Source organism: Paramisgurnus dabryanus, chromosome 24 (assembly GCF_030506205.2).
Source record: "Paramisgurnus dabryanus chromosome 24, PD_genome_1.1, whole genome shotgun sequence".
In the NCBI taxonomy this organism is placed as follows: Eukaryota; Metazoa; Chordata; class Actinopteri; order Cypriniformes; family Cobitidae; genus Paramisgurnus; species Paramisgurnus dabryanus.
In genome coordinates this window covers 9004788-9032099 of record NC_133360.1, presented here as the reverse complement: position 1 = coordinate 9032099, position 27312 = coordinate 9004788, and the positions used below count along the sequence as shown (strand labels likewise).

Genomic DNA, 27312 nt, shown 5'->3' with positions numbered 1-27312 from the left:
GTTAGTGAATTTGGAGTGTTCTACATGAGCGTCCGCCCGCACAATGTTGGTAATTTGCATAAAACACGCCCAAACCAGCTCCATATAAGGATTTTCCGCAGCGCTGGTCCACAGAAAACTTTAGAGCAGTTTGTCATAGAAGCAAAAGAGCTCGAAAAGAAATCCATGATCAGGTTTATTATCTGTAAAGTTCCGTTTTGCTTGGCATTTTTTATTTGGGATGTTTTGCTGTCGCTGGAGGAAACCAGTGTTGTCCACTGACGGGAGTAACATTAAAGAAGTATCGGATGCGTTAACAAATATGCCATGTACTTAATATGACAGAGACCAGGGGCGTCGCTAGACCCCTTTTACTGGGGCACGTGCCCCAGTGTAAATCTTTTGTGCCCCTGTGTAAATCTCAAGTTTACATTTTAGCAGTTAACTAGTTTATTCAAAGACAATCGCGGCAAAACGGATCTATATGCAATGTAGTTACCCAATTCACGTTTGAAAAAGCGACGCAACAGTCGCACTGACGCGTGCACGCCTCAATTCATGTCCGCGCACGGACATGAATGGGTGCGCGGACGCGGACATGAATTGAGGCGTGCACGTGACTGTTTTGCCGTGCGCAGCCGCATACAAAGTACACGCGATTGAGTTGGTTTATGAAAACATGGCGAGACTAAAGTAAGTTTCTAAATAATAATGAAAATCTCATTGACGCATGTGATGGACATCAGAAATGTTTTGTGCAAAGCAGGAAAAGGGAAGGAAAAATGAGAGATGATGAATTTAAGGGAGTAAAGACACATAACATCCTACCCTGTCAGGGCTTAAACATTAGAGGGAAAATTTCAGGAAAACCTCTGTCAATAGTCTATAAAATTGCATTGTTCACATACAAAAACTGTGTTATACTGTTCTGTATTTTCAGATATGAAATTAATATTTAGTTCACTAGCTCTAGGTCATTACATAATCAGTTAGCAGTAACTAAGATTTTTTAGTAGTCATAAAATGAAAATATTCTTAAAAATAAAAAAAGAAGTTATTAATCATTGTTATGTAAAATGCAAATGTGCATAACATTTTTTTCTCTCCAGCCATTATTTCCAAACATTTTATGCCTTAAGACATGTTAATGATGTATAATAATATATATATATATATATATATATATATATATATATATATATATATATATATATATATATATATATATATATATATATCATGTATAATAATATATATATATATATATCATGTATAATAATATATAATAAAGAAAATATTAGATTATAAAATATAATCATGTAAATTTTATATATAAACATTATTATAAACAGTATAATTATAACCTAGTATTTGATTATAGTGTACGTGATTATTGCGTACGAGTGAGTTTATGTTTTCTTGAACATTTACGTACATTTATAAGACATTTTTATAAGAAAGTTTTTGTTGAACCACGATTTGTTCTTGAAAACATCCGTACGCACATCTTATGCACAACTTTGTGCTTACGCATGCTTTGTGAATGAGACCCATTGACTTCACAGCTAAGGTCCCATTTAATGCATCAGGTCCCATTTAATGCATCAGTGTAACTTTTTACAAACATACACTTAAAAAAATCCTTGTTACACTTAACGTTTTAAGTTTAATCAAATTGAATTTACATTTTATTTCAACTTTCTTGACTGGTTAGGAGTTGCTATAAATTACATTAAAAAGTTGAATTATCTTAAGATATTTCATTTTTTTTTTTTTATAGCAACTCCTCACTAGTCAAGAAATTTGAAATGAATTATAAAGGGACATATCATGAAACTCTGACTTTTTCCATGTTTAAGTGCTATAATTGGGTCCACAGTGTTTCTATCAACCTAGAAAGTGTTAAAAATATTAACCCAGTAACTTAGTTTTGATAAGTCATTCTGTGCAAGCATTTGAAAAATTTAGGTCGTTCAGATTTTGCCTGTTTTCAATGAAGCACCATCATTGCGATCAGTGTTTGCATTTCCGCTCATTTGCATTTTAAAGGACACACCCAAAAACGGCACATTTTTGCTCAGTCCTACAAAGTGGCAATTTTAACATGCATTAATTAATTATTTCTGAAGTATTTTGAGCTAAAACTTCACATACGCACTCTGGGGACACCAAATACTTATTTTATATCTTTAAACAAATCTCATCGTATGACCCCTTTAAACTTTTAAATGTGTGTGCAATAAGGTATTTTTACAGGGTAGGATTAGGAATTTAGACAGTTAATAAAAGTTTTTATCTTTAGTGTGTACCTCATCATAACCTTTGTGCTATTTACATGATTAGTACCATAAATCTTTTTTTTTTTTCTAAGGAAAATGATGTCAATCATTTTTTTATTTATTTATGCTTTTCACCTGGCAGAAGATGAAATGGGCATCGAAGAAGAAACCCGAGCAACCACATACAGTAGCAATGTGTTTAAAAACACCAGCACCCCCTATAATTGTGACACTATTTATATATTTTTCTTAAAAAAAATGTAACTTATTCAAATCAATGTTCATATTTTCTGTCTCGCTCTTCCGCTGTTGGGGAATCTTGGCTTGGTGTGGTGTTGGTCTGAGCCATCTGGAAATTTCAATTCTGGAATACAACGTACAGCAGAAAAATCTCCTTTACCTCATCTTACCTCGATTGACCTCATACTGTCTGCGCCTCACTTTCTCTCGTTTGTTTTTTTCTCTCTCCTTAGCTTTTCCTTTCAACCATTCAATCTGGTTGAAGGGAAAGTTTGCCCAAAAATGAAAAATCTATTACATTTATGCATTTGGCAGATGCTTTTATCCAAAGTCACTTATAGTGCATCCAAGCTATAGACTTTATGTGTATATCCTTGGGAATCAAACCCACAACCTTTGTATTGCTAACACAATGCTCTCACAAATGGGCTACAGGAACTATTTACCCATACAATGCGATGTACAATTTGCGATGTCACGAAAACCGTGTGTCTGCCATTGCTGATATTAAACTAAAGTGTCTTCTCATTACATTTACTGTAAATGTTCATGTGCCGTTTTAGGGATATGACAGAGCGAATTATAACGATTTTTGATCATCAACCCAATGCTATTGTATAGCTTTAGATGATTTGAAACAGAGGGCATCAGTCGAAAATAAGTTTCGAATGACATAGTGAGGATCTTAACTAGATCACATTACCACAACATCAACCCAAAACTCATTTCAGTGTCCCAGAGCACATGCCAGGCCTCGTTGCCAGATCTTCTTGCCCTAATGGTAACGATTATTACTTTTTAGAATCAGGAGGGTAGCACATCATAAACCGCTATTTGCTGGTTTGCTGGTTTTGTTTGTAATTAAACAAAATTGCTTCTATGGTAACACAAAACTACCATTTCCTTTCGCAAAGTGTGCATTTTCCTTGTGTTGGCCAAGGAAGCTGCTGTTGGAAAGGCGTGACGCTGTTTGGTAAGTGACTGCCAAATGTTTCCTGGTAGAGGAATCTGTGGGTACAAAAATGGTATTTAGCCAAATCATCCATGCGATTTGGAAAGGCCCGAAGGTTTGTTTTAGCTCTCAATTAAACAAGGTGTCGTTATTATTAGTCACAGTTTTCTAGCTTTATATATGTCCCTGGCGGCAGATCTGATTATAATTAAAAGCATTTGACATCAGTAAACTGAGTGCTTTGCGCTATTTAAAGTTTCTGTAAATTTAATAGTACCCATACGTTTAACTCTCACACTATGCCCTTGAGGCATGCTGGTTACACGTTTAATGGCTATTTTATTTAAAATGTAACTATTAAAAGCGATTTCATATTTCATGCATCAAATAGCATTCCTGTAGCTCAGAAAAAATGTAGTGCGTGTAGTACCCAAAAGGTACTTGTTGCCAAATGTTACCTGAATAGTACATATTAGGACATCTTTAAAGGGTATTGCACCATTTTTGTTTTCTGACAGGTCACTTTAGGGAACACACATTAGAGGTCTACACGGGTCCAAAAATTCCTACCCGAACCCGATCAGACCCGTAAATGTGCTACACTGAACCGACCCGGACCCGTCTGTTGTTTTGAAAGCTGGACCCGGAACCGACCCGGACCCGTCTATTATTTAAAAGCTGGACCCGGATCCGACGCGGACCCGTCTATTATTTAAAAGCTGGACCCAAACCCGTCCGGGAAGACACAGACCCGACCGGCAAATATTTTTTAGCTAAATGTTATTAATAAGTCAATAAACAAGTAGCGAAAATTAAACTTTTTGTCTTACCCATAACGTTAGAAGTTAGTCTTCTCCCTCCTCCTTGTACCTGACTGTGTGTGATGCACAATCCTTATTTCCAAGAAAGTTCCATCCATGTTATTCCTCTCTTGACGATTGAAATGTTTAATGCTTATTCCAGCTTTAAAAGTCCACTTTGTTGTGTATCGGGTCAACTTGCTTAATAATGTTTACCCATTTGGATAATAACGATTGCTCGTTCAGTGTCATATCTGCTTTCGTTAGCTTTACTTTGCTATCACCTCTGTGCTCTTTGAGCAGAGTCGCGAAAACTGTAGATATAACAGCAAGACGTTCAATTTATAATATTATTATAAAAATTAGAGAAGTCACGTCAGTGCAAAATGCGCGGTACGGCGGAATAGGTCCCGCCTTCTAAATAAAATAGCCAATTGTCAAAGGTAAAGTCATTGCGTCTCACTGCAGAAGCTCCTGACTGGTAGCCAGATAAACATTACAAGAGCGCATGCGCGTTAGCTGCCTGGTTGGAGCAACCAAATATAAACTTTTTAACGCAACTTTAGCGTCATAGAAAAAATGTATGCGACAGTTCATCTAAGTTTTTGTTGCTGGAGAAATATTTTATTTAAATGTGAGTGTGTGTTCTCCGAGTCCGATCGACCTCGGGTATTACCCACAATGTTAAACAGACCCGGACCCGAAGTAATAGATTGAGACCCGACCCGGACCCGGCTGATCATTTAAAATATAGACCCGAACCCGTACGGATCCCGGGTCGGGTCCCGGGTCTTCGGGTCTCGGGTCTTCCGTGTAGACCTCTAACACACATACTGTTAAAATGTATAGCTTGTAATGCACTGTAAGACACTTTGGCTTGGTTAGCTTTTCCATCGAGTTTAGTGTGAGGGATTATGGTCGTTATATTTGCGCTGCCTACTGCTGTGACATCCTACAAGTGAGAGCGTTGTTTTACATTCCCATGCATTTCATTTATTTCTCAGTCTGCCACAAAATTAAAAATTGATCACCACAAATAGATGTTTGCAAATCGCGTTTATCACTATCTTTGTCTCACATAACAGTTTTTGTACAAACACCTGTGGTGTCAGTCGACGCACTCCGCTGAGCCGCATTTAAGCATATATGTGGACGTGCATGTCGCGAATGTGCCGCCACAAACTGCAAGTCTGGAAAAAACTGGTATGATGTTCCTGGTTCTCAACCTGTGGATGTTTTCCACCGCTAAACTTGGGAACTTACAGCAAAGGACAGATGACAACAGGTTTACACGAGACAGCGCAAGCTAGCATGAGGGTAAAGCTAATCTTTTACATTACATTTTACATATGACGCTGGTAGTGACGATTCTCTGAGACCAAACAGTGATCTACAGTGTTTTCGTGCCACGTTTTGGTGTCAGGGTCGCTTGAAACCCCAACCGAGGCGGTACTAAAAAAAGGAGCGGGTACTACGTACTGCACCCAGCCGCCATCTTAGTCGCGTCCGCATTGAGGAGAGAGTATTAGCGTAGTGTACGCACTTTTCTTAGTGACGTATGACAAATTCGGAGGGCGGGGGCACAGAGCAGCAGCAGAGTAGCCTCCGTAGGCTGCGGAAGCTCTCATCCTGAATGCGGACGCGACTAAGATGGCGGCGCTACCGGAAGGTATTTATTTTCGTTAATAAAGTTTTAAATATGGATATTTCTACAACAACATCGCGCAGATTACCCTCAGAAGACCTTTGTTTATCATCCTGGAGCCGTTAATTTTTGCACTTAATAGACAGACCTTCTATGTAGATACCAGAGAACAATGTAATAATGCTGTATCAATGCATTCTTTGGCACCTTTAAAGTCGATAAAGCTTTAATTTTTGCCATGATCACAACATCTGCCATCTAAATCTTTATAAAGAGTATTTCATCAGGTACCCTTGTTTATTTTGCTCACTAAAAGCAGAAAGCAAGTTTGATTTTTATATATTTTAGTAACGCATATAAGCCCCAAATACATTTATAATCTTACAACCTTGTATCCATCATAAAACGTAAATAAATATTGTTTACTCCTAGCTTGCATGTCAAGTACCCACTACTTGAGCTCCTTTCGTAATCTTCGTTTACCTGAGAGGGCCATCAGGAGGTGGTGGGCGGAGCTTATCTATTCATTTACACCGATCGTTATCATTGGAATAAACAAAGCTTTGTATTTTTCCACGTTTCCAGGTCATGTTTGATCGAGTCTCGCTCTCTTCGCCAGTCAACAATAGTCACTCACCTTGTTTGGTTGCTGACAGATAGAAGATGATTAGGTGCGATTTGACATCTGCCACAAAAATGTGGCGTAGATCGAGTTCACTTGTTCCACCATGTTTAACCATGTTTACATGTTCATCCAAGAGGACCGTTTTGCTAATGGTGACTTTGTGTTTATATTCTCTGGCTATCACAGCAGTAAATAGACCACACATCTTTTCTCAGGGTTTGATTCTTAGGCTTTTTATTTAAAGGTGACTCACTGGAGTGCGACCAATGCGTTTGTGATGTGTCCAAGGGTGTGTGTTTGTGTATTTATGAGAATGCTCATGGGTCTGTGTGTTTGTGCAGGGTAACCAAATCACGGTCTGATGTCAGCGCTAAACCTTGGAAGGAGAGACGTATTTTAAAAGGGAACAAATGTTAATATCACATTATAAGTAACTGAAATCCAGTGCTGGATTTGTACAGTACGGTCGTGTATACACAATATTATAATGGGAGGATTATAATAAGGAGACGGTGAGGTTCCAAAAGCTGATGCTACTTTGAAAGGCTGTGACTAATTTAAACCTGCAAATAAACAGAACGCTTTTAGGATTTCAAACAATTTAAAACAAAGTAACGTCATGACGTGAAAAGAAGAACTATTTAGAATTCCGTGCTATTTCTAGCTCGCTAATCGAATAAGCAAATTTGTGACTTTGACTATGTGAACTCTTTTCCACAAAACATCCGATTTTCTTGCGACCCCTGAAACACAATGGATGCTTTTGGGATCATTTTGGGATACGTGGGGACAAAACATAAATGCCCTGCTCCAGCATGCTGTCATTGAATCAAATATTACTTTCTACTCCGTTATACTGATAATATAATTTGTATTACGAAATTAAATGGATTAAACTCAAACCAACACAAAGATTCGATTCCAGGGAATAAAAAATCCATAAGAAAAAGTGTCTGAGCACACTGTAAATGTAATTATTTAAAATATTTCCCTAAGGAATTCAGAGTTTTTTAACATGTCGCTATTCGGTTGCTATGGTGTTGCTAGGATGGCTGCCAAGGCATTCTGATTTTTATCATGTTACTATGGGGTTGCTAGGATGTTGCTAGGTGGATGCTTAGGCCTTCATTGTTTTAAGCATGTAACTATGCGGTTGCTAGGTGGTTGCCAAGGCATTCAGTTTTTTAACATGCCATTATGCGGTTGTTAGGGTGTTGTTTAGGCATTCAGTTCTTTAACATGTCACTGTGCAGTTGCTATGGTGTTGCTAGGTGGTTGTTTAAGCATTCTGTTTTTTAATGTCACTATGCCCTTGCTAGGGTGTTGCTAGGTGGTTGCTAAAGCATTCATCCTTTTAACATGCCACTATGTGGTTGCTAGGGTGTCGCTAGGTGGTTGTTAAGGAATTTAGTTCTTTAACATGTAACTATATGGTTACTAGATGGTTTTTAAGGCATTCAGTTTTTTTTACATATCACTATGCAGTTGCTATGGTGTTGCTAGGTGGTTGCTAAGGCATTCATCCATTTTTAACATGCCACTATGCGGTTGCTAGGGTGTTGCTAGGTGGTTGTTTAGGTTCAGTTCTTTAACATGTAACTATGCGGTTGCTAGGGTGTTGCTAGGTGGTTATTTAAGCATTCAGTTTTTTAACATGTCACTATACGGTTGCTAGGTGGTTTTTAAGGCATTCAGTTTTTAACATGTCACTATGCGGTTGCTATGAGGTTGCTAGGAGATTGCTAAGGCATTCATGGGTTTAAACATGTCACTATACGATTGCTAGATGGTTGGTAAGGCATTCTATTTTTTACATGTCACTATGCGCTTGCTATTGTGTTGTTAGGTGATTGCTAAGGCAGTTCGTTTTTTTAACATGTCACTAGGCGGTTGCTAGGTTGTTGCTAAGTAGTTGCTAATGCATTCATCGTGTTTAGAATGTCACTATACATTTGCTAGGCTGTTTTGAAGTTGTTGGTAAGGTATTTAAGGTATAAGTTTTTTTTAAATGTCACTATGCGATTGCTAGGGGGTTGCTAGATGGTTGTTAAGACATTCATTTTTTTAACATGTCACTATGCAGTTGCTAGTGTGTTACTACTAGGTGGTTGTTTAGGCATTCAGTTTTTTAAAATGTCACTATGCAGTTGCTAGATGGTTGTTAAGGCATTCAGTTTTTTAACATGTCATTATGTGGTTGTTATGGTGTTGCTAGGTGGTTGCTAAGGCATTCATCCTTTTTAGCATGCCACTATGCAATTGCTGGGGTGTTGCTAGGTGGTTGCTAAGGCATTCATCGGTTTCATCATGTGACTATAGGGTTGCAAGGTGTTGCTAGGGGGTTGCTTTTTAGCATGTAACTATGCAGTTGCTAGGGTGTTGCTTATGGAGGACCACAAAAATCATTATGTAACATTTTATTAGGCAATAAAAAATGAGATTATAAAAATAACATAGAAATGAAATATTAATCCATTAATAAATAATTCAAATTAATATAACAATTTATAAAAACAACATAAAATACTCAATAAGTTCATCATTTTAAATTGCATTTATAAATTCTTAATTAAATAATGGAATTTCAAATTGTATTTCAAAAAGCGATTTAAAAAGAGAAATAAATAACTGGATTTATAAATTGAATTACAAATACAGGTTTAAATTAGGCATTTAAAAGGGCATTTCCATTTTCTGTTTTCATTTCCCCGTTGGTTCTCCTTATTCTTTTCGCAATTGGATTTGCTTTTCGTTTTAGCCTCTCTATTTAGCTTTTCCGTGACTCTTTGGGTCCTCATCTGAGATCTATAAATCTGCGCATGACGTACAATCAGAGCCAATCAGCGAGCTTGTTACATCCTCCTGGCCATAGCTAATTTGCATTTCTCATTTGACCATTTGCAAGGACCCAAAGAGTCACGGAAAAGCTAATAGAGAGGCTAAAACGAAAAGCAAATCCAATAGCGAAAAGAATAAGGAGAATCATTGGAAAATGAATACAGAAAAGTCAAACGGAAATCTATTAATTGCTATTTTTATTGTCCAGGTAGTTATTAAATATTGAAGTTCTTTATTACATTTTGCATGACTCTTGTGGTCCTCCATAGTTGCTAGGTTGTTGTTAAGGCATTCAGTTTTTTAACATGTCACTATGCGTTTACTAGGGTGTTACTAGGGTGTTCAAGGTGGTTGTTGAGGCGTTCATTGTTATTAGCATGTCACTATGTGGTTGCTTAGGCATTCATCGTTTTTAAACACGTCAATATGGGGTTGCTAGGGTGTTTCTAGGTGGTTGGTAAGGCATTTAATTTTTTTAACATGTCATTATGCGGTTGCTAGGGTGTTACTATGTGGTTGTTAAGGCGTTCCGTTTTTTAACATTTTGCTATGTGATTGCTATCGTGTTGCTAGGTGGTGTCTAAGGCATTCATCGTTATTAGCATATCACTATGTGGTTACTATGGTGTTGCTAGGTGGATGCTAAGGCATTCATAGTTTTTTAACATGTCACTATGCGGTTGCAAGGTGGTTGGTAAGGCATTTTGTTTTTTTAACATGTCACTATGTGGTTGCTAGGGTGTTGCTGGGCAGTTAAGGCATTCATTTTTTTTAACATATCACTATTCGGTTGCTAGGTGGTTTCTTTTATCCTTATAGGCCATGTCTAAAGACACCACTCATTCTTGTAAAATTCTGGTGCCTGTTAAATCTGGTAATTTAACCATGAAGTATGAGCATTACTAAGTCATGCTTGTCGAAGCATGCACCGACCTTTAAACTAAGGCTACCATGGTAAATCTAGAGATATATTTTGACTACTCTTTCAGGTACACCCTGAAGACTCTCATTATTTGCTTTTTAAATTACTCACTTACTAAATTACGCATTTAATAAGTTCCCTGTGTTTTTAATGCATTTCTCAAGGTTTGACCACCTTCTGAACGATACACATCTATTATTACTGAAAATCATTCAAACTGGGTCCACTTCAGCATCTATTTTCCCTCTTGCTGCATGACCGGACTTTCAAACATCAGGGTGACAAATCACCGCAGAGTAAACTGTGTACGGAAGATGGATATGTTTTTTTATGAAACAGAAAATCCCTTTGTCATACACAGACCTCACAGACCTACAGTAATGAGCAGTGCCTGGAAACCTCCCACACATGCTGGCAGGAGCCAGTCTCCTGTTCCACAGTATTCCTAAGGAAATTAAACATTGGAAGTGAGTTATTCTTTAAATAAAAATGCTACAGTATGCTGAGCTTCAGTTTACATGAACATTGACAGATTTAGGTCATTCAAGTTTGTCGTTGTCCAGCGTCAGAGGAAAGCATTCCTCATAGTCCATCGATCGGACAAACAGATCAAGTTTTTTTAGACGGCTTAACAAATGTTTAGTGACAGTCTTTGCCATTTTTGATAGAAACGGTCAAATAAATTTCTCTCTGGAACACAAAATCACCTCCAATAAACAGCCAACTAGTTTTTTATTTAATTTTAGTAAAGTTTGCTCAAAATTTGCCAACGAGATGCTGTGCTGTTTTTGTTGCTAAGCAGTTGCTAATTGGTTAGGCTGCGTCCAAAATCGCCTACTTCCATACTATATAGACCGTTTCAGCAGTAACAACATAAACAAGCCGCTGTCGCGGTCCGCACGTAACTTCCGGTAAACTCCGCTAATTATAAATAACAACAAAGTTCTTTAAACATAGTTTATTTATATAACAAGCAAATAAAACAACACATAGATTACCTAGGAAACCAAAACATTTATTATTTTCGACGAGGCATTTGTTCAAGAGATCAGTTTAGCAACTAGTCAGACCATTAAAAAAACGAAACCGCAAGTAAGGTTCGGATCCAGACGTGTATCACGTGCGTCCGATGAAACCGTCTATAGTAGAGGTCTTCTTGGGTCATAGAAATGTACCCAAACCCAAAATGACCCAAATATAAACAGACGCAAAATAGTTCTTGGGTCTGTTACCTGAGGCCTGAGATTCAAGGCCGCTCATTTTGTACCCGTATCTGAGGCACACGTGAAACTTTCAGACCCAAATTTGCTCGGGTCAGACCTCTGGTTTTCGGATCTAAGTGGACCCATTAAGTCCTCTACTATATAGTAGACGAAAATCAGTAAGCGAGGTGAGTAGTATATCCAAAGTAGTATTTGAAAAACAGTAGGTGAAAAGTACCAACTACTTCTGGAAAATTTTGAAGTTTCCTTTCATTGTACCCTTAACTATCCCATAAACCCCTGGAAAAGGAGTCACCCAATGAAGAAGAAGGAGGAGAGGTGTCGTCATATTAAAAATTGTAATATGAAGTGGACTTAAAGGGACACTTTTTTGAAAATAGGCTTATTTTCCAGCTCCTATAGAGTTAAACAATTGAGTTTTAGCATTTTGGAATCCATTCAGCTGATCTTCCGGTCTGGCGGTACTACTTTTAGCATAGCTTAGCATAATTCATTGAATCCGATTAGACCATTAGCATCACGCTAAAAAATGACCAAAGACTTTCGATATATCATTCATTCATTCATTCAAGACAGACGGAAAATTAAAACTCGTGATTTTCTAGGCCGATATATGCACCCATGTTACGGCAGCAAAGTCCTTGATTATTATGCCGAATGAGAGTATAGTTCCTAGCCATATAGGCCTAGAAAATCACAAATTTTAATTTTGCGGCATTCTTAGTATACGGTTTTTTATGGGTATAAATCTTCTCAGGTTTGAGCAATAACCACTGTTTAAGCATTTTTGGTGAAGACCCAACAATAGCAGAGTAAGATTTGTACTGTACAGAATCTAATAACATTGGCCACATGCCAGCATGAGGAAAGATAACATTTCATTTGTTTAAAGAAAGATAACACCTTGCACATCTCTGCATTCTTGGTGCGCGTTCAAAAAGTTCCTTTATTCTAAAGCGAACTCTACTCAGCGGTTGAAAAACAACGGAGCATTGTTTTCTTTTTGAAGTCGTTCCAATTTACAAATTCACCCCCACCCTACATCCTTCTCTGTCTGTCCACTTCTAGGTTTTTAGTTGTATAAACAGTGTGTGAAAAGACAATACCTGAAGTGAAGACACAGAGAAACCCGACTTGTAGAACAAGTGATTGCAGACACCATAACAGGCACGTCCGCAAAACACACACACACACACACACGCCCCCACACGCACACAATGAGCAAGCTGTTAAAAAGCAAGGAAATCATAAGTGGGTTATACAGGCCCGAGGCACATCTGCTTACCTAAACTGACAGATTACGCTTATAGCTGCATGCACTGTGCTTTTACAGACGTGGTTAATAAACCAGGACAGTATGAGGTTAAATTTAATATGGTCTGTTTCATTAACTGTGTGTGTTATTTGTGGTGCACGTTTAATATTGCACATACACACTCAGAAAAAGGTTCAAATGCGGTCACTGGGGCGGTACCTTTCTAAAGCGTGCATATTATTACCTCAAAGGTACATACTGGTACCGAATGTACACATATCATTTCTTATGGTACAAATTAAGACCCTACCCAGTGACAGGATTTAAACAAACGCCAGACGGCGGGGGGACATTTCACAAGATTTTTTTTTTAAGATGTCAAATAAATTTTTGGTGTCCCCAGGGTACGTATGTGAAGTTGTAGCTCTAAATACCACATACATAATTTATTATATCATGTTAAAATTGCCACTTGTAGGTGTGAGCAAGAATGTGCTGTTTTGAAATGCAAATGAGCTGATCTCTGCACTAAATGGCAGTGGTGTGGTTGGATAGTGCAGATTAAGGGGTGGTATTATCCCCTTCTGACATCACAATGGGAGCCAAAAAATTTATTTTTTCACATGCTTGCAGAGATTGGTTTACCAAAACTAAGTTACTGAATTGATCTTTTTCACATTTTCTAGATTAATAAAAGCATTGCGGACCCAATTATAGCACTTAAAAGTCAGATTTTCATGATATGTCCCCTTTAGGTGTTAAATGTGTCGGTTAGGGTTAGTCGAGGTTAACTTGCTTGTCCCACAGATGTGAATTATACCTGAAATCAAGCAGCTTTTATGAAAGGTGTGCTGTTACTTTTATGAGTGACTGGATGTAAATAAGGGTAAAAAATCCAGCTGACTTGTATTGAAGGATAAACATAGAGGGTCATATAGGGTCATGAATGTCTTATTCTTTTATTGGCCAACTTTGAGAACGACATGCCAACCAGATTGTTATTGTTTTTAAATGTGTAAAATTTTATAAATACGTGTTATATTTTTATATTAATATTAGTGCTGGGCATAGATTAATCTAGATTAATCTCATACAAAATAAAAGTATTTTTTGCATACCATACGGTATGAGTTTGTGCTGTGTGTAATTATTATGTATATATAAATACACACACATTCATGTATTTAAGAAACATTTACATGTGTAAGTAATTTATTTCTAATTTTATATATTCTATATTATATATAAATAAAAATATATATATATGTATGTGTGTGGGTTTAAATATACATAATATTTACACTCAGCACACAGCACAAACTCATATATTATGCAAAAAATTTCTTTTATTTTGTATGAGATTAATCTAGATTAATCTATGCCCAGCCCTAATTAATATATTTGATTCTCAGAAAGAAAGGTACATTTAGTCATTAAGCAGACGCTTTTGTCCAAAGTGACTTACAAGTGAGGTAAACAACAGGTACAAAACCTGTCACTGTATGCTTTTCTATTACCCTTTAAATTGTGCAAATTGACATTGCGAATTGAAAATGGGGTGCTTCGGTTAAAAATGATGCCTAGTGCGGTGGATATGATATTAGTCAGTGTGATGTTTAAAATGACTTACCGCGAGAGGAAAATTACGTTTCAGTCGCATATCATGGGTTAATGGAAACGGCATAATTTTGCAATGTCTTTTGTCAACATTTGCGTTATTTTCTAAAAGTTTTGCGCAAATCTGTATTAGACAAACAGCTACTGGGGTGGCCCCCCTTATGCTACGTACACACCAAATGCGGAGCATTGCGTTACTCACTCTAGATTACTCACGGGATTTAACTTTGTGTCATGCAAATTTTCCGCTCGAGTTGAATATTTTCATTGCATGTTTTCACTGTAAATGCGCCGCCCATATCACGTCATTTGCATCGCCCCACGCGAGGACGCGTCTGATCACGTCTTTGCATTGACTTTGTATGTAATCTACTCGCGCAAATTTTTAAACTCTCGTCTGGTGTAAACCCACGGTTAACAAGTATAACCTTGTTCCTACCGAGAGGCAACCTTCCAATCGCTCTGATGAAACCAATACAGAAGTGACTTAACTGCAATTCATCAACTGGCCGCTAGAGGTAGGCTCCAAAAGGGAGTCAATTCCCATTGACCTCCATGTTAAAATGCCTAACTTTACAGCAGAAAATATGTTTACAGCCTTGTACAAAAAGTGTTTTTGGGCTGAATATTTTTGTAGCTCATCTGTTTAAATTATATAAAGCCTTAAGAGTTTGCGTAATTAAGGGCGTGGCCACTTGAATAATGGGTGAACTGCCACTGCTGTCACTAGAGACGAGCTGGGCTAGCGTTGTTTCAGCAACCAGCCACCTCCTCTTTACCCACATCCCGCCTCTTTAATGATGCGTGAGTGAAGCGTGACCAAGATGGCGAAGGCAGGCACCGCCTACTTTAAGCTTCAAAAAAGCTCTTCACAAACCTATGGGTGACTTCAAAGACACTACGTCCATATTTTTTTAAAGTCTATGGTACCTACAAAATGCATATAAGTACCTCTAAGGTACAAATTGGTACTGAATGTATACATCGTTTACCTAAATTGTATAAATTCGGACCATTTTAAAGGGTACTGCTGCCCCAGTGACAGCTTTGGTACCTTTTTTCTGAGAGTGTATGCTTGAATAAAATAAAATAAATGAACAACATACATTGTATATTTATAACATTTTAAATAGCTGATATTTCTATTTCAACATAATGACAATAAAGATGTACAGTGACCATTAAGTGTATAGTGTCCTAAATTTGCAGACTTTAGTTACATCTATTTAAATGCATAATATAATTACTATTTGAATAATTAATTTAATGACGACATAATGTTTGATATAATGATGTTCACTTTAGGTGTGGTTTAAGTTTGCATTTTTTGGGGGGTGCACCTTAAAAAAACATTTTTTTTATATAAAAAAAATTTAACAACAGTAACTGTAACTACAACACAGATATAAAGTACATATGTAAAGTAATACATCAAGCATAAATAAGGACAATTTCAGTAATTACAGTAAACGACCACTAATTATGTTATAACACACGTTATAGCGCCCTGGTTTTGTTTGTGTCACGTATTTTTGTATTTTCTCATGCACATTTTCTTCCAGTACGCCAGCTTTCATATCTGTATTTTTAAAAATAAACTTTAATTACATAAACTTTTAGAAGAGCTCCCTTCTATAACTCGATCAAACTGCGCGAGTGAGAGAGCAGGAGCACTGCTCGTGTTTTTCTCCGGTCCACCTTAAAAGCGCTCCTCCTTGTTTATGATTTCCTGAAAACTTTTCCAACCAATCGCAGCACGTCGAGCCTACCTGCCTAGCGCTCTACACAAAACCAAAGGTTCTGATTGGTCGACGCTCGGGAACCCCGGCCAATCAGCTGCCACTGATGCATATTTGGAGCCACTAGAGAATGACAGCTCGAAAAAAACAAAAAAGGAAGAAGGAAAATTTGTTCAACTCACGCCATTGCCATCCTTTCGGAAACTTTTCGCGTTTGTTTTAAGCTGCTTTCATACAGTAGTACTGTGGACAGGAGTTTCATCAGACAAGAAATATTCGCCTCTTGTTTTCATCCATGTGAGAGGATTTACCGGTCGGGCGCACGCGTTCGTCGACATTTTATAGGAAACGAAGGGGAATTTACATGCTAGTCGTATTTTAAAAACTTCACACAGACACCAGACAACCATGTCGACGGCTATCGGCACATATGCGAACAAGAAACGGAAGAAGCCCGTTCAGAAAATGTGAGTATTTTGTGGGAAGTCTCACGTTCAAGTTCAAAGCGCGCGTGTCTCGTGCATCAAGGTTAAAGATATATACAGAAACATCGAGAGAATTCATATCGAAACGCTTGATGTTGAAATGTAGCGCTTCTGTAACATTGCGACAATATAATGAAGCAAAATGCAGCGTTTCATTTGCTTAACCTTTTAAAACTGGAAATGTGTTGCTTAAAGTTATGCGTATGGTGTCATTTAACTTGGTTAAAGTTATTTTCGTAATTGTTTCATATAGAAAACGCTGTTGCAGAACTTGCAGTTTAGCTTATGTACAGCATATATAACGTTAGATATACATCAAGGTGAGGTTGTTTACGACACTTTTGACCCAATCTACGTGAATTGAATGTGTCTATATATATTTACCATACACAATATATGTACATAAACATATATTGGGTTGCATATGGTCAATTCAGATACTTTTACTCGACCTTGCAATCGTTATTCATTTACCGTATATATATGGTTTATGGTAAATATATGATTTGTATCCTATAGCTGCTTATTTTGAATAATATACTCTGTAATCCTGCATGTACATTATATCAATGTTTATCTTGAGCATGCTGGAAATTACCGCCGTATAAACTCATGTTGTCGTCTGCCATATGACTTTAGTTTAATTTCCCTGAGGTGATCTGGGACTTTCTGACGAATCTAAAGGACAGTTTCACTGTTTGCATCGCAAACAAAAGCGATTCTGAATTTGACCCATTTCTGTATCCGGGGGCTCGCAGACCTCTTCGGGACACCTTAAGATTCGGGCTTGGTGTGTATAGTTTTGGGTCTGGCATGGAAACAGTACTCTTGTATTAATCATAATCAAGTCGAGAGTTGGCGGCGCTCTCACGCGATGCTTACACGAGGGAGGGGTGAGCCGGGGGGAGTATGTTATTGTAATCTGATATAGGCTTTTTTTTAACATCATGAGAACAGAGGTTTTTTTACTTCTTAACTTTTTTTCGTTCGCTCCCCCCTCCTCAAATTAACATATTTTTAAGTCACGCAAACTCTTACGCAACTGTTGTGGAACTGGCTAGAAAGCCAAGAGCTGCTTTGAGTTGCAGGAGGAGCTCGTGGAGGCTCGGTTTTTGTGATTTTTCGTATAGTTTGGCTGGCAAATAATGCTAGTTGTAATTGTATGGATTACTAAATATATGGATAGTTAATTCCAAGATGAAAAATAACTTTGTATACTGTGGTATACTTTAGCATTTACTATTTAGCTTAGTTGTACATTGTAGCGTACTGTTGTTTGTTAATGTATACTGTAGTATTAACTATAGTGAATAGATAAATATTAGTAAATGTTGAAATATACTTTAATATTTAATATTATTAAACTGTAATAAATTGTAATAAACTGTATAATATGCTGTCTGTATATTATAGTAATTTCTACACTTAATGTATACTACAGTATTTTGTAGTGTAGTCTATACTATAGTATTCTGTAGTATTTACTATAGTCAACAGTAGTAAAATGTAATCAACTGTAGTATATTACAGTCATTAGTACACTTTGTTAATGTATACTATAGTATTCTGTAGTGTATTTTATAGTGAATTGATGAACTGTAAATACCATAGTATACTTTACTATAGTCAACACAATAGTAGTAAATGTAATATACTACTGTATATAGTACTGTATATTACAGCCATTACTACACTTTGCTGTAGTATTTACTATAGTAAACTGTAGTAAATTGTAATAAACTGTATAATATGCTGTCTTTATTATGTATACTACTATTTTGTAGTGTAGCTTTCTGTAGTTTTTACTATAGTGAATTGATGAACTAGTAAACACTATAGTATTTACTATAGTCAACAGTAGTAAAATGTAATCTACTGTAGTATATTGTAGTCATCAGCACACTTTGTTAATGTATACTATAGTATTTTGTAGTGTATTTTTTTTATAGTATTCTGTAGTGACTTGATGAACTGTAGTAAATACTATAGTATACTTTAGTTTTTACCATAGTCAACAGTAGTAAATGTAATATACTACTGTATATAGTACTGCATATTACAGTAATTACTACACTGTTAATGTATACTATAGTATCCTGTAGTGTATTTTATAGTGAATTGATAAAATGTGGTAAATACTATAGTATACATTAGTTTTTACTATAGTCAAACGTAGTAAATGTAATATACTAGTGTATATAGTACTGCATATTACAGTCATTACTACATTTGTGAATGTGAATTATAGATGAACTGTAGTAAATACTGTAGTATACTTTAATGTTTAATATGATAATGTTCAAAAACACTACATCACTACCTAGAATTTTTTACAGTTTACTACTGTATAGTAAATAGTAGAGTATACTGCAGTATTTTTATTGTATACTGTATACTTTTACTTTTAGAAATTGTTGTTTGTTTAAAAAAATATTCTTTGAGAATATATATAATATATGGCAAAAATGTTGATTTTTCTAATTTGAAGGATGCTAGCTGTCCCATTCTGCAGGTAGATCTTAGTTTTTTAGGGGTTACATTAAGGTGCATAGCATGCACATTTAAATTGATTTTAACGACTAATTCAGTATATTTCTAAAAAATATATATTTTTACGAGCAGCTTTGAAAAGAATTTGCGTGTTATCCCTTTGATGCATGGCATCCACAGTTTGCATTTTTGGGGCATTTAGGCTCGCGTACCCGCTCCTAAAGTTCCACAGGAGATTATCATTGATATTTATATAGATAATTGTGAGTGACTGTCTTTACTTGTCTTTTATTTTTTTGACAACACATCAACATGGCTAACAAAAGTGATGATGATTCACTTCTGGAATATTGACTGGTATGTTCAGTTTGAGTGGGCAGATGTGTGACTTTCTTAAAATACACTTTGAAGAAAGATCTGTCATTATTATAGTTTTGTTTTGAAGTAAAAAAAAACGATGTAACGCATTTTTTCCTTTTGTAAGAACAAAAAGTAAAGTACGTGTAATACAAAAAATCTGTCAGGTAGACATTTAAATTAATTGCCAGAAGTATAATAAAAATATAATTGACATAATTAACCTGACTATGTTGGATCACAGCAATTAAAGTAATTTAATAGAGTCAGATAAGGTAAAATAGCTATTTAAATGCACGTTTGTACTTTAGGTATACATAAGTAGCTGGACACTAAAGTATGTGTCTAGTGATTTAGTCTTTGTAATTCTGCACCTTGCTGCTCGTCTGACCCACAAACGCTCTTCAAAAGAGCGCGGTGGTATAGAGCTCGTACCTGTTGACAGAGGCGTCGGGCCCACCCACTGGGTTGTGTGTACATTACGCCTGTCATTGGCGCAGGAGAAGGGCGACCTTTGCGCGGTATGTCCGCACTTCTGAAAAGCTACTTATTGGAGTTACTTACGGCAGTGTGTATTTTACTGCTGATAGACGTTAAAATAATTTGGTATGGTGGTAAGATACTGGAACAGCCAAAGTCTGCTTCTGACACAAAGAGGGTATTGAGAGGCTGTGTAACCGGACTCCTGGCTTCACACCGCGGCTGCTGGAAGCTGGAATGCTGCAGAACAGTAGAACCTCTCTCTCTCTCTCTCTCTCTCTCTCTCATTTTCTCTCTTTCTTTCTCTCTCGCTCTTTTTCTGTCTCTCATTTTCTCTCTTTCTTTCTCTCTTGCTCTCTTTCGCTCGCTCGCTTGCTTGCTCTCTCTCGCTCTCTCCCCAAAGAGTCTTGTCAAGATTTCCTCACGTCTAATCTGTGCGAAAACAAAAACACAGGCACAAGAAATGAACCGGTTCACCTTCTGCCTTATGTTGAAAACTGCAGCTGGAGCTTCAGCTGGGTTGGTTGTATTTACCGTCTATGTAAAATGAAAGTTAACCCTGGTTACTTTCTACGTAGAATACATGTTCCCGGTCTCGTTGTGCAAGGTTCAGTGTTGCATGCTTTGTCAATGAATTGCTCATTTTTGTATAGAGTAAGTTGTGCGACCGAACAAACGGCACAGCTTTTAAAGGGACAAATCACCAAAAAGTGAAAAAATTCTGTCCCCTGATTGTTTTTAAAGTCCTAGTCAAACCCGGGTGTGTCTCATACGTCTTGAAAAGTGAAGCCTTTGGCTCTTTGATCGCCCCCAGGTGGCTGGCTGCATTATAAGTCATAAACCCCGCCCTCTCCATTCAAACGAATGGGACTCTGCTCTAAATAAAAAAATTATTTACACTTCCAATAAAATTTTTGGTTGTTTTAGGTAGTGGTTGTCACACCAATATATGTTTAATTGTTCATTTTTGTGATCAGTTTCATTTTAGTTATCATATAAGCCGCACCGGAGTATGAGCCGCATCATTAAAAAATGCGTCATTAAGAAGAAATAACATATATAAGTCACAGTGGACTATACGTCGCGTGTAATTAGAAAATTATTTCACAAAATCCAAGCCGAAGAACAGACATTTAATCTGGAAAGGCCAGTTATTCAACTAAACAATAGCAGACAGAACAGCAGGCTGAATAGATGTCTGTACGTTAACGTAACATTATCAGTTATTTAAACGATAAACAATAGCATACAGAACTTACCTGGAAGGTTGAATAGTCTAAATTAACCGAACAAGCCAACTATCGTGAAGTTCGCAGACTCGTCATTCCGCATTACAGAATCCATTGAATTACATAAATACAGGAGCAGCATATAGCGGACTCTTGCGGCTGTAGACGGTAATGATGTCTCTTGCCTCATAAATGTCAAAATTAATTTATACTTACTTACATTTATACAACTTTATACTTATGAAAAAAAACGCGGCTTATAGTCCAAAAAATATGGTAGTAATTTGATGCTATACAGGGCGTGTAGGCATGATTGGCATGGTTGAATTGGTAGTGTGCAAGTTTGGGCGGAAGTTCGATACCGCGGCTCCACCACTGCCTCCACGAACGATTCCTTCTGCGCATACCTTGGCTCCAAACTGACGTTTTTACGTAACATGGTGGCGACCACGGTTGGACATTTTAGCTTTAATTTATTACTATGGAAGGAGGCGACGTCGCGTAGTCCATCTTTTTTTCACAGTTTATGGTCAAACCCCTTAAAGGGATAGTTCACCCCAAAATGAAAATTCTGTCATAATTTACTTACAAATTATTTCTGACAAACCCAAAGGAAGATATTTTGACGAATGTTCGTACTCTTTTTTTGTTTTTTTGTTTTTTTTTCTACTATGGAAGTGAATGGGGCTCTTCCTTCATATTCATCGAAACAAATACATTTATACAGGTTTGTAACAACATGAGAGTGGGCAAATAGTGGCACAATTTTCATTTTTGGGTAAACGATCCCTTTAAGTCTCTCTTGCCGATGTAAAACACAAAAAAGAAGAAAGGTAGTCACCAACAGCCTCGGTCTCCATTCACTCTCATTGTATAGAGAAAAACAGAGTCAACATTCTTCAAACAAGATTTGGAATTGATGAGTGATTTCTTCTTACATGGCAAGTAGTTTACACAGTCAAAAAAAATAGTGTACACAGTCTTGACACTACCATTCAGGGTATCCATCGGCACACCTAAACGTGTAGTTTTATTTAAGAAGCTTGCGCCGCTTGCACAAATAGAAACATGTAGTCCAAGTCTTTAACAGAAGTCATTTGGCTATAATTTTGAACTGTCCGCTGAATACCAAGAATGCAGACTGCAGGGCCGGATCGTCATTCAAAACCAGATTTTCTCATAAAAGTCCAGTGTGACTAAATAACGGTCAGATGGCATTGACTCATCTAATGCTGTTGTGCAGTGGTCTGTTTATTGAAGTAATAAGTCTGAGAAACCGAACGCTTGCCAATGTCCCTGCCGATCTCCACCCTACAGCCTTAATGTAAGGCATTCACATTATTTTGACAAAGCACTGTACATTGACACTGGGTTTGATGTGTGCTGAAAGTTATTTGGGTCGGTGCTGGTGTGCTCCCTTTGAGAAGCCCCTCCTTTACGGATCAGTTTCAGCATCTTTGTTACTTCAAATAATTACTTGCAGGAGCATTGTAATAATAATAGTAATTGTGCAATTTTTTTGCATTCGATTCAGTGATTCAATTCAAACTATACAATAACATGAATCAATTCAAAAGGTCCGATTCATTTATTTTTATGGTGTTTTATATCATTTCAATTTCCTGGCAACACTCACTACAGAAGGATCGTCCAGAATCACGGTTCCTCTGATTTAAAGGATTTCAGAGCAAATACTTTTCTTTTGCTTTGAGATCCTTTAAACCGTATTCTTGGCAATCCTAACAATGTTGCTTAATTTTATATTGCCAATAAGTTTGTGTGAAATATTTTGTGAATATTTTATATATCAAACAGTCCCGACAGAACCTTTCGGTCACAACAATTGATGCAGTGTGATGCTTTGTATGTGCGCCATTGGACCCAATTTTAGTTCCCCAGCTCGTTTTTTTTATCCAAACCAGATGTGGTTGAGCTTCAGCTGAGTTTATCGGGTGGAAAACAACCGCTTTTGGCTGAATCCACCATTTTTTCTTCTGATCTTAGATCTGTTTTCATGTAAGAGGCAACGTAGGGGTTTGGTTGCGGGAGGGGGGTAAATATCTACATAGCTTTCCAAATGACCAGTACTAACAGCATGGGAAAACTAAACAGAGCTTTGTAATAATGTACCATGAGATGGAACTTGTATGAAAACTTCCTCAAAGTTCCTTCTCGTTGTCCTCAGTAAACCTTTCGAACAACGCAGTGCATGCAGATGATAAAAGCTATTGTGCAACAATGACAGTAAATGTTTTGAAACCGTGCCTTTTTTAGATGCAAAGTGAAACGACAGAGCGGTAAAGCAAACGAACAGACGTGCATTTCAAAGAGAAAGTAAGGGAGAGAACGCAGATGAACGAAGAAACGACAGGAGAACAAAGAGTGCAGTCTTGAGATGGCCCTTTGTGTATTGCAGGCGAAATGAGAAGCCATGTTGCATGTTGGGACCTGCTGGAGGAAAACAGTCATGATGTCACACCTCATGTGTTTGGCCAGGGACGCTTGTGCGCGAGAGGAGGCAAACGAAAAGAGAGAGAGAGATTTCAGATGTTCCCTCTGGAGGGATGATCTTGATGAAAAAAAAATAAACCCTTGCCAGCCTCAGTGACCACAGTAAATGGTGGGAGGTCCGCACAATCAGTATCATGGGCAGAGACTTGAATCGTGGTGGATCTTTTCCCGCTCCTACCGAGCAGATGTAATTCAGTCGGAATGTGAAGAGGAATGTTTTATGGTTTAGCTCTTGGGTCGCATTTCCAGCAAGAGGAACAGAACAAAGACCAATAGAACGAAGCCAGCATATTAGTAATTGCAAACATTGTAGAGCTGAAAACAATTCATTACGTTCAGTAAGAAGTTACGGTTAGTTGGACTGTTAGCACTGCTAGTTTAGCTGTGTTTTGAGGTATGAGACTTGTGGTATTGGTCAACCCAATCTCAAGGCAAGTCGTGGGAAAGTCATGAAATATTTGATTGATTTATTCGTATTCATAGACACGATTATCTGCTTTTTTTGTCACTCAGCACGAATTTCTTTAATTGTATGTTGTTGTTGTTTTTTTACCATTGTTGGTTTGGGTTAGAACGACTTTGTTGGATTTCAGACATCCTAACCCCACCTCTAAACCAAACCCCAAGTAAAAAAAAATGGAAGTAAAAGATGTAGAAACCAATACATAAAATTACATCCCAAACCCAAGCGACAATGATTTAACAAAAGAAAAACAATACATAAAATGACACGAATTGCTAGGGACACGAAAAACTATTTAAAGAAATTCATGCTGAGTGACACGAAAAAGACCTTTGTGCTGAGTGACACAAACAAAGTGAAAATCGTGTGCATGAACACGCATGAATAAATCAAATATTCAGTAAGAGGTTACAGTTAGTTGGACTGTTAGCACTGCTAGTTTAGCTGTGTTTTGAGGTATGAGACTTGTATTATTTGTCAACCCAATCTCAAGACAAGTCGTGGTATAGTCATGAAATATTTGATTGATTTATTCGTATTCATGGACACGATTTCGTCACTCAACACGAATTTCTATAATTAGTTTTTTGTATTCGTAGCTTGACTTTCTTTTCGAATCCTTTTATGTTTTGTTTTTTCTTTTTTTTACCATTGTAGGTCGGAACGACTTTGTTACATTTCAGACTTCCTAACCCAAACCCCACATTTAACCCTAACCCCAAGTGAAAATAGTAAAAAAATTTGGAAGAAAAACACGTAGAAACCAATACATAAAATTACATCCTAACCACAAGCGACAATTATTTAAAAAAAGAAAAACAATACATAAAAAGACACGAAAAATAAAGTCTTGCTAGGGACAAAAAGACATTCGTGCTTAATGACACGAACAAAGCGAAAAATCGTGTGCATGAACACGAATGAATAAACCAAATATTAAAGAGGTTACGGTTAGTTGGACTGTTAGCACTGCTAGTTTAGCTGTGTTATGAGGTATGAGACTTGTGTTATTCGTCAACCAAATCTCAAGGCAAGTCATGGTATAGTCATGAAATATTTGATATATTTATTCGTATTCATGGACACGATTTAGTCACCCAGCACAAATTTCTATAAATAGTTTTTTGTATTCGTAGCACGACTTTCTTTTTCGAATAATTTTTTGTTTTGTTTTCTCTTTTTTTTCCAATTGTCAGTCAGAACGACTTGTTACATTTCAGACATTCTAACCCTCACCCCAAGCGAAAATAGTTAAAAATTTGGAAGAAAAACACGTAGAAACCAATACATAAAATTTCATCCCAACCACAAGTGACAATGATTTAAAAATAGGAAAAAAAGAAAAACAATACATAAAAAGACACGAAAAATAAAGTCTTGCTAGGGACAAAAAGACATTTGTGCTTAATGACACGAACAATGGAAAAATTGTGTGCATGAAAACGAATGAATATCAAATATTAAAGAGTTTATAGTTAGTTGGACTGTTAGCACTGCTAGTTTAGCTGTGTTATGAGGTATGAGACTTGTGTTATTCGTCAACCCAGTCTCAAGGCAAGTCGTGGTATACTCACAAAATATTTTATTTATTTGTGTTCATGGACATGATTTTCAGCTTTTTTGTGTCTCTTTTTCGTGTCTCACAGCAGGAATTCCTATAAATAGATTTTTTTGTGTCCGTAGCACAACTTTATTTTTTTTGTCATTTTATGTTTTGTTTTCTCTTTTTATTGTTACATTTCAGACGTCCTAGCCCATACCCTAACTTTAACCCCAAGCGAAAATAGTTTTTTTTAAAAATGCAAGAAAAACACATTGAAACCAATACATAAAAATCATGAATAAATAAATAAAATATTTCGTCACCATAAAACGCCTTCAGGTAGGGTTGTATAGGTTGAAAGCTGTTTTATTGGGGTCTTTAAAGCTCTGCTGTAGGGCTTTAACCTCTTGATATGATCAATACACCGCATGTATTGATATACGATTATAGCAAGACTTCTCTGACCTTAGTTCATGGCTTAGTTAAGGCGTTTTGAGATTTTGGTGCTAAGTTACTGATATAAAAATTGTTTAGAAATGTAATAACTCTTACTTGGCCATTAAGACAGTGATTTACGGTCAGATACAATAAATGAAATCTCATGAGAACTGTAACTGTAGGCGAACCAGGGCAAGGCCAACAAATGATGAACATCATCGTGTCTTTCTAAAGAATTGTAGCTCAGGGCCGAGAGGGAAGGAAGGGGCTGAACGCAGTCTTTTGTCCCCGCAGGCCTTTTTTTGGGGGGTTAGTTTTACTTTACTTTTCTGGGAAAGCATAATTAGCGTCCGGCTCAGATGGCTAGAGTTACCGCTACGAGTCTTCTGGACTGGCGGGGAATGAAAAGGCTAAAGGAGGTTGAGTTACAGGCATAGTTTTGAAGCCAGTGATTCCAGTAAGAATGCTCAAGCTTATATAACCAGTTTTATATCGGAAACTGGACAGTTATTTTGGTGCATGGTGCAAGTGCTAAATAAAAGATTTGCCTTTTACATCACTGTTTCAAAATGTGACAATGCATAACAACTAACCGCAACTAATCGTAATAGTGTATATATATATATATATATATATAACTACACACACATGCATGCGTGTATATATTTAAGAAATATTTACATGTGTATGCACATTTTTATTTTTATATATAATTTCTATTATATATAAATATGAATACTTTATATATACACACATTTTTTTTTTAATTATGCATGCATGTGTTTATGTATTTATAGATATTTATCTATAATTATTATACATATATGATGTTAAAAAAAACTTTTATTATGCAATGATTAGTTGCAATTAATTGTTATGCAGCCCTAGTGCTATGTTTAAAATACATTTTTTTATTTAAATTTTATTTTGTGAAGTTGACACAATTAAACTGGACTGACTCATCAGCATTGTACCACCACCTGCAAATGACTAGCAAGTTGACAGCTAAAACATGTTGTTTATTTAAAAAGGGGGGGGGGGGACGAGTACTATAATTTTTCCCACACGAGCATCCGGTTTTAATAGGAAATACATTAACACAGGAAAGGCAATTGTACACGTCAAGTGGATTTATGATATTTTGTTTATTTAGCCTGGAAGCAGCGCTTGTGTCAGTGTTTTGTTGCTATTATATACATTAA

At 36.8% G+C, this 27312-nt stretch overlaps 1 protein-coding gene across 1 annotated transcript in view; it reads left to right on the top strand.

Annotated features, from left to right (window-relative positions):
- Positions 1–16268: 16268 nt before the first annotated feature.
- Positions 16269–27312, top strand: part of ahr2 (aryl hydrocarbon receptor 2) — a 71928-nt gene continuing 60884 nt past the window's right edge. Inside the window, exon 1 of the mRNA XM_065244622.2 lies at positions 16269–16581. Within this exon, the coding sequence (XP_065100694.1) occupies positions 16523–16581 (59 nt within the window). The 5' untranslated portion in view covers positions 16269–16522. The remainder of the gene's footprint in view (positions 16582–27312) is intronic.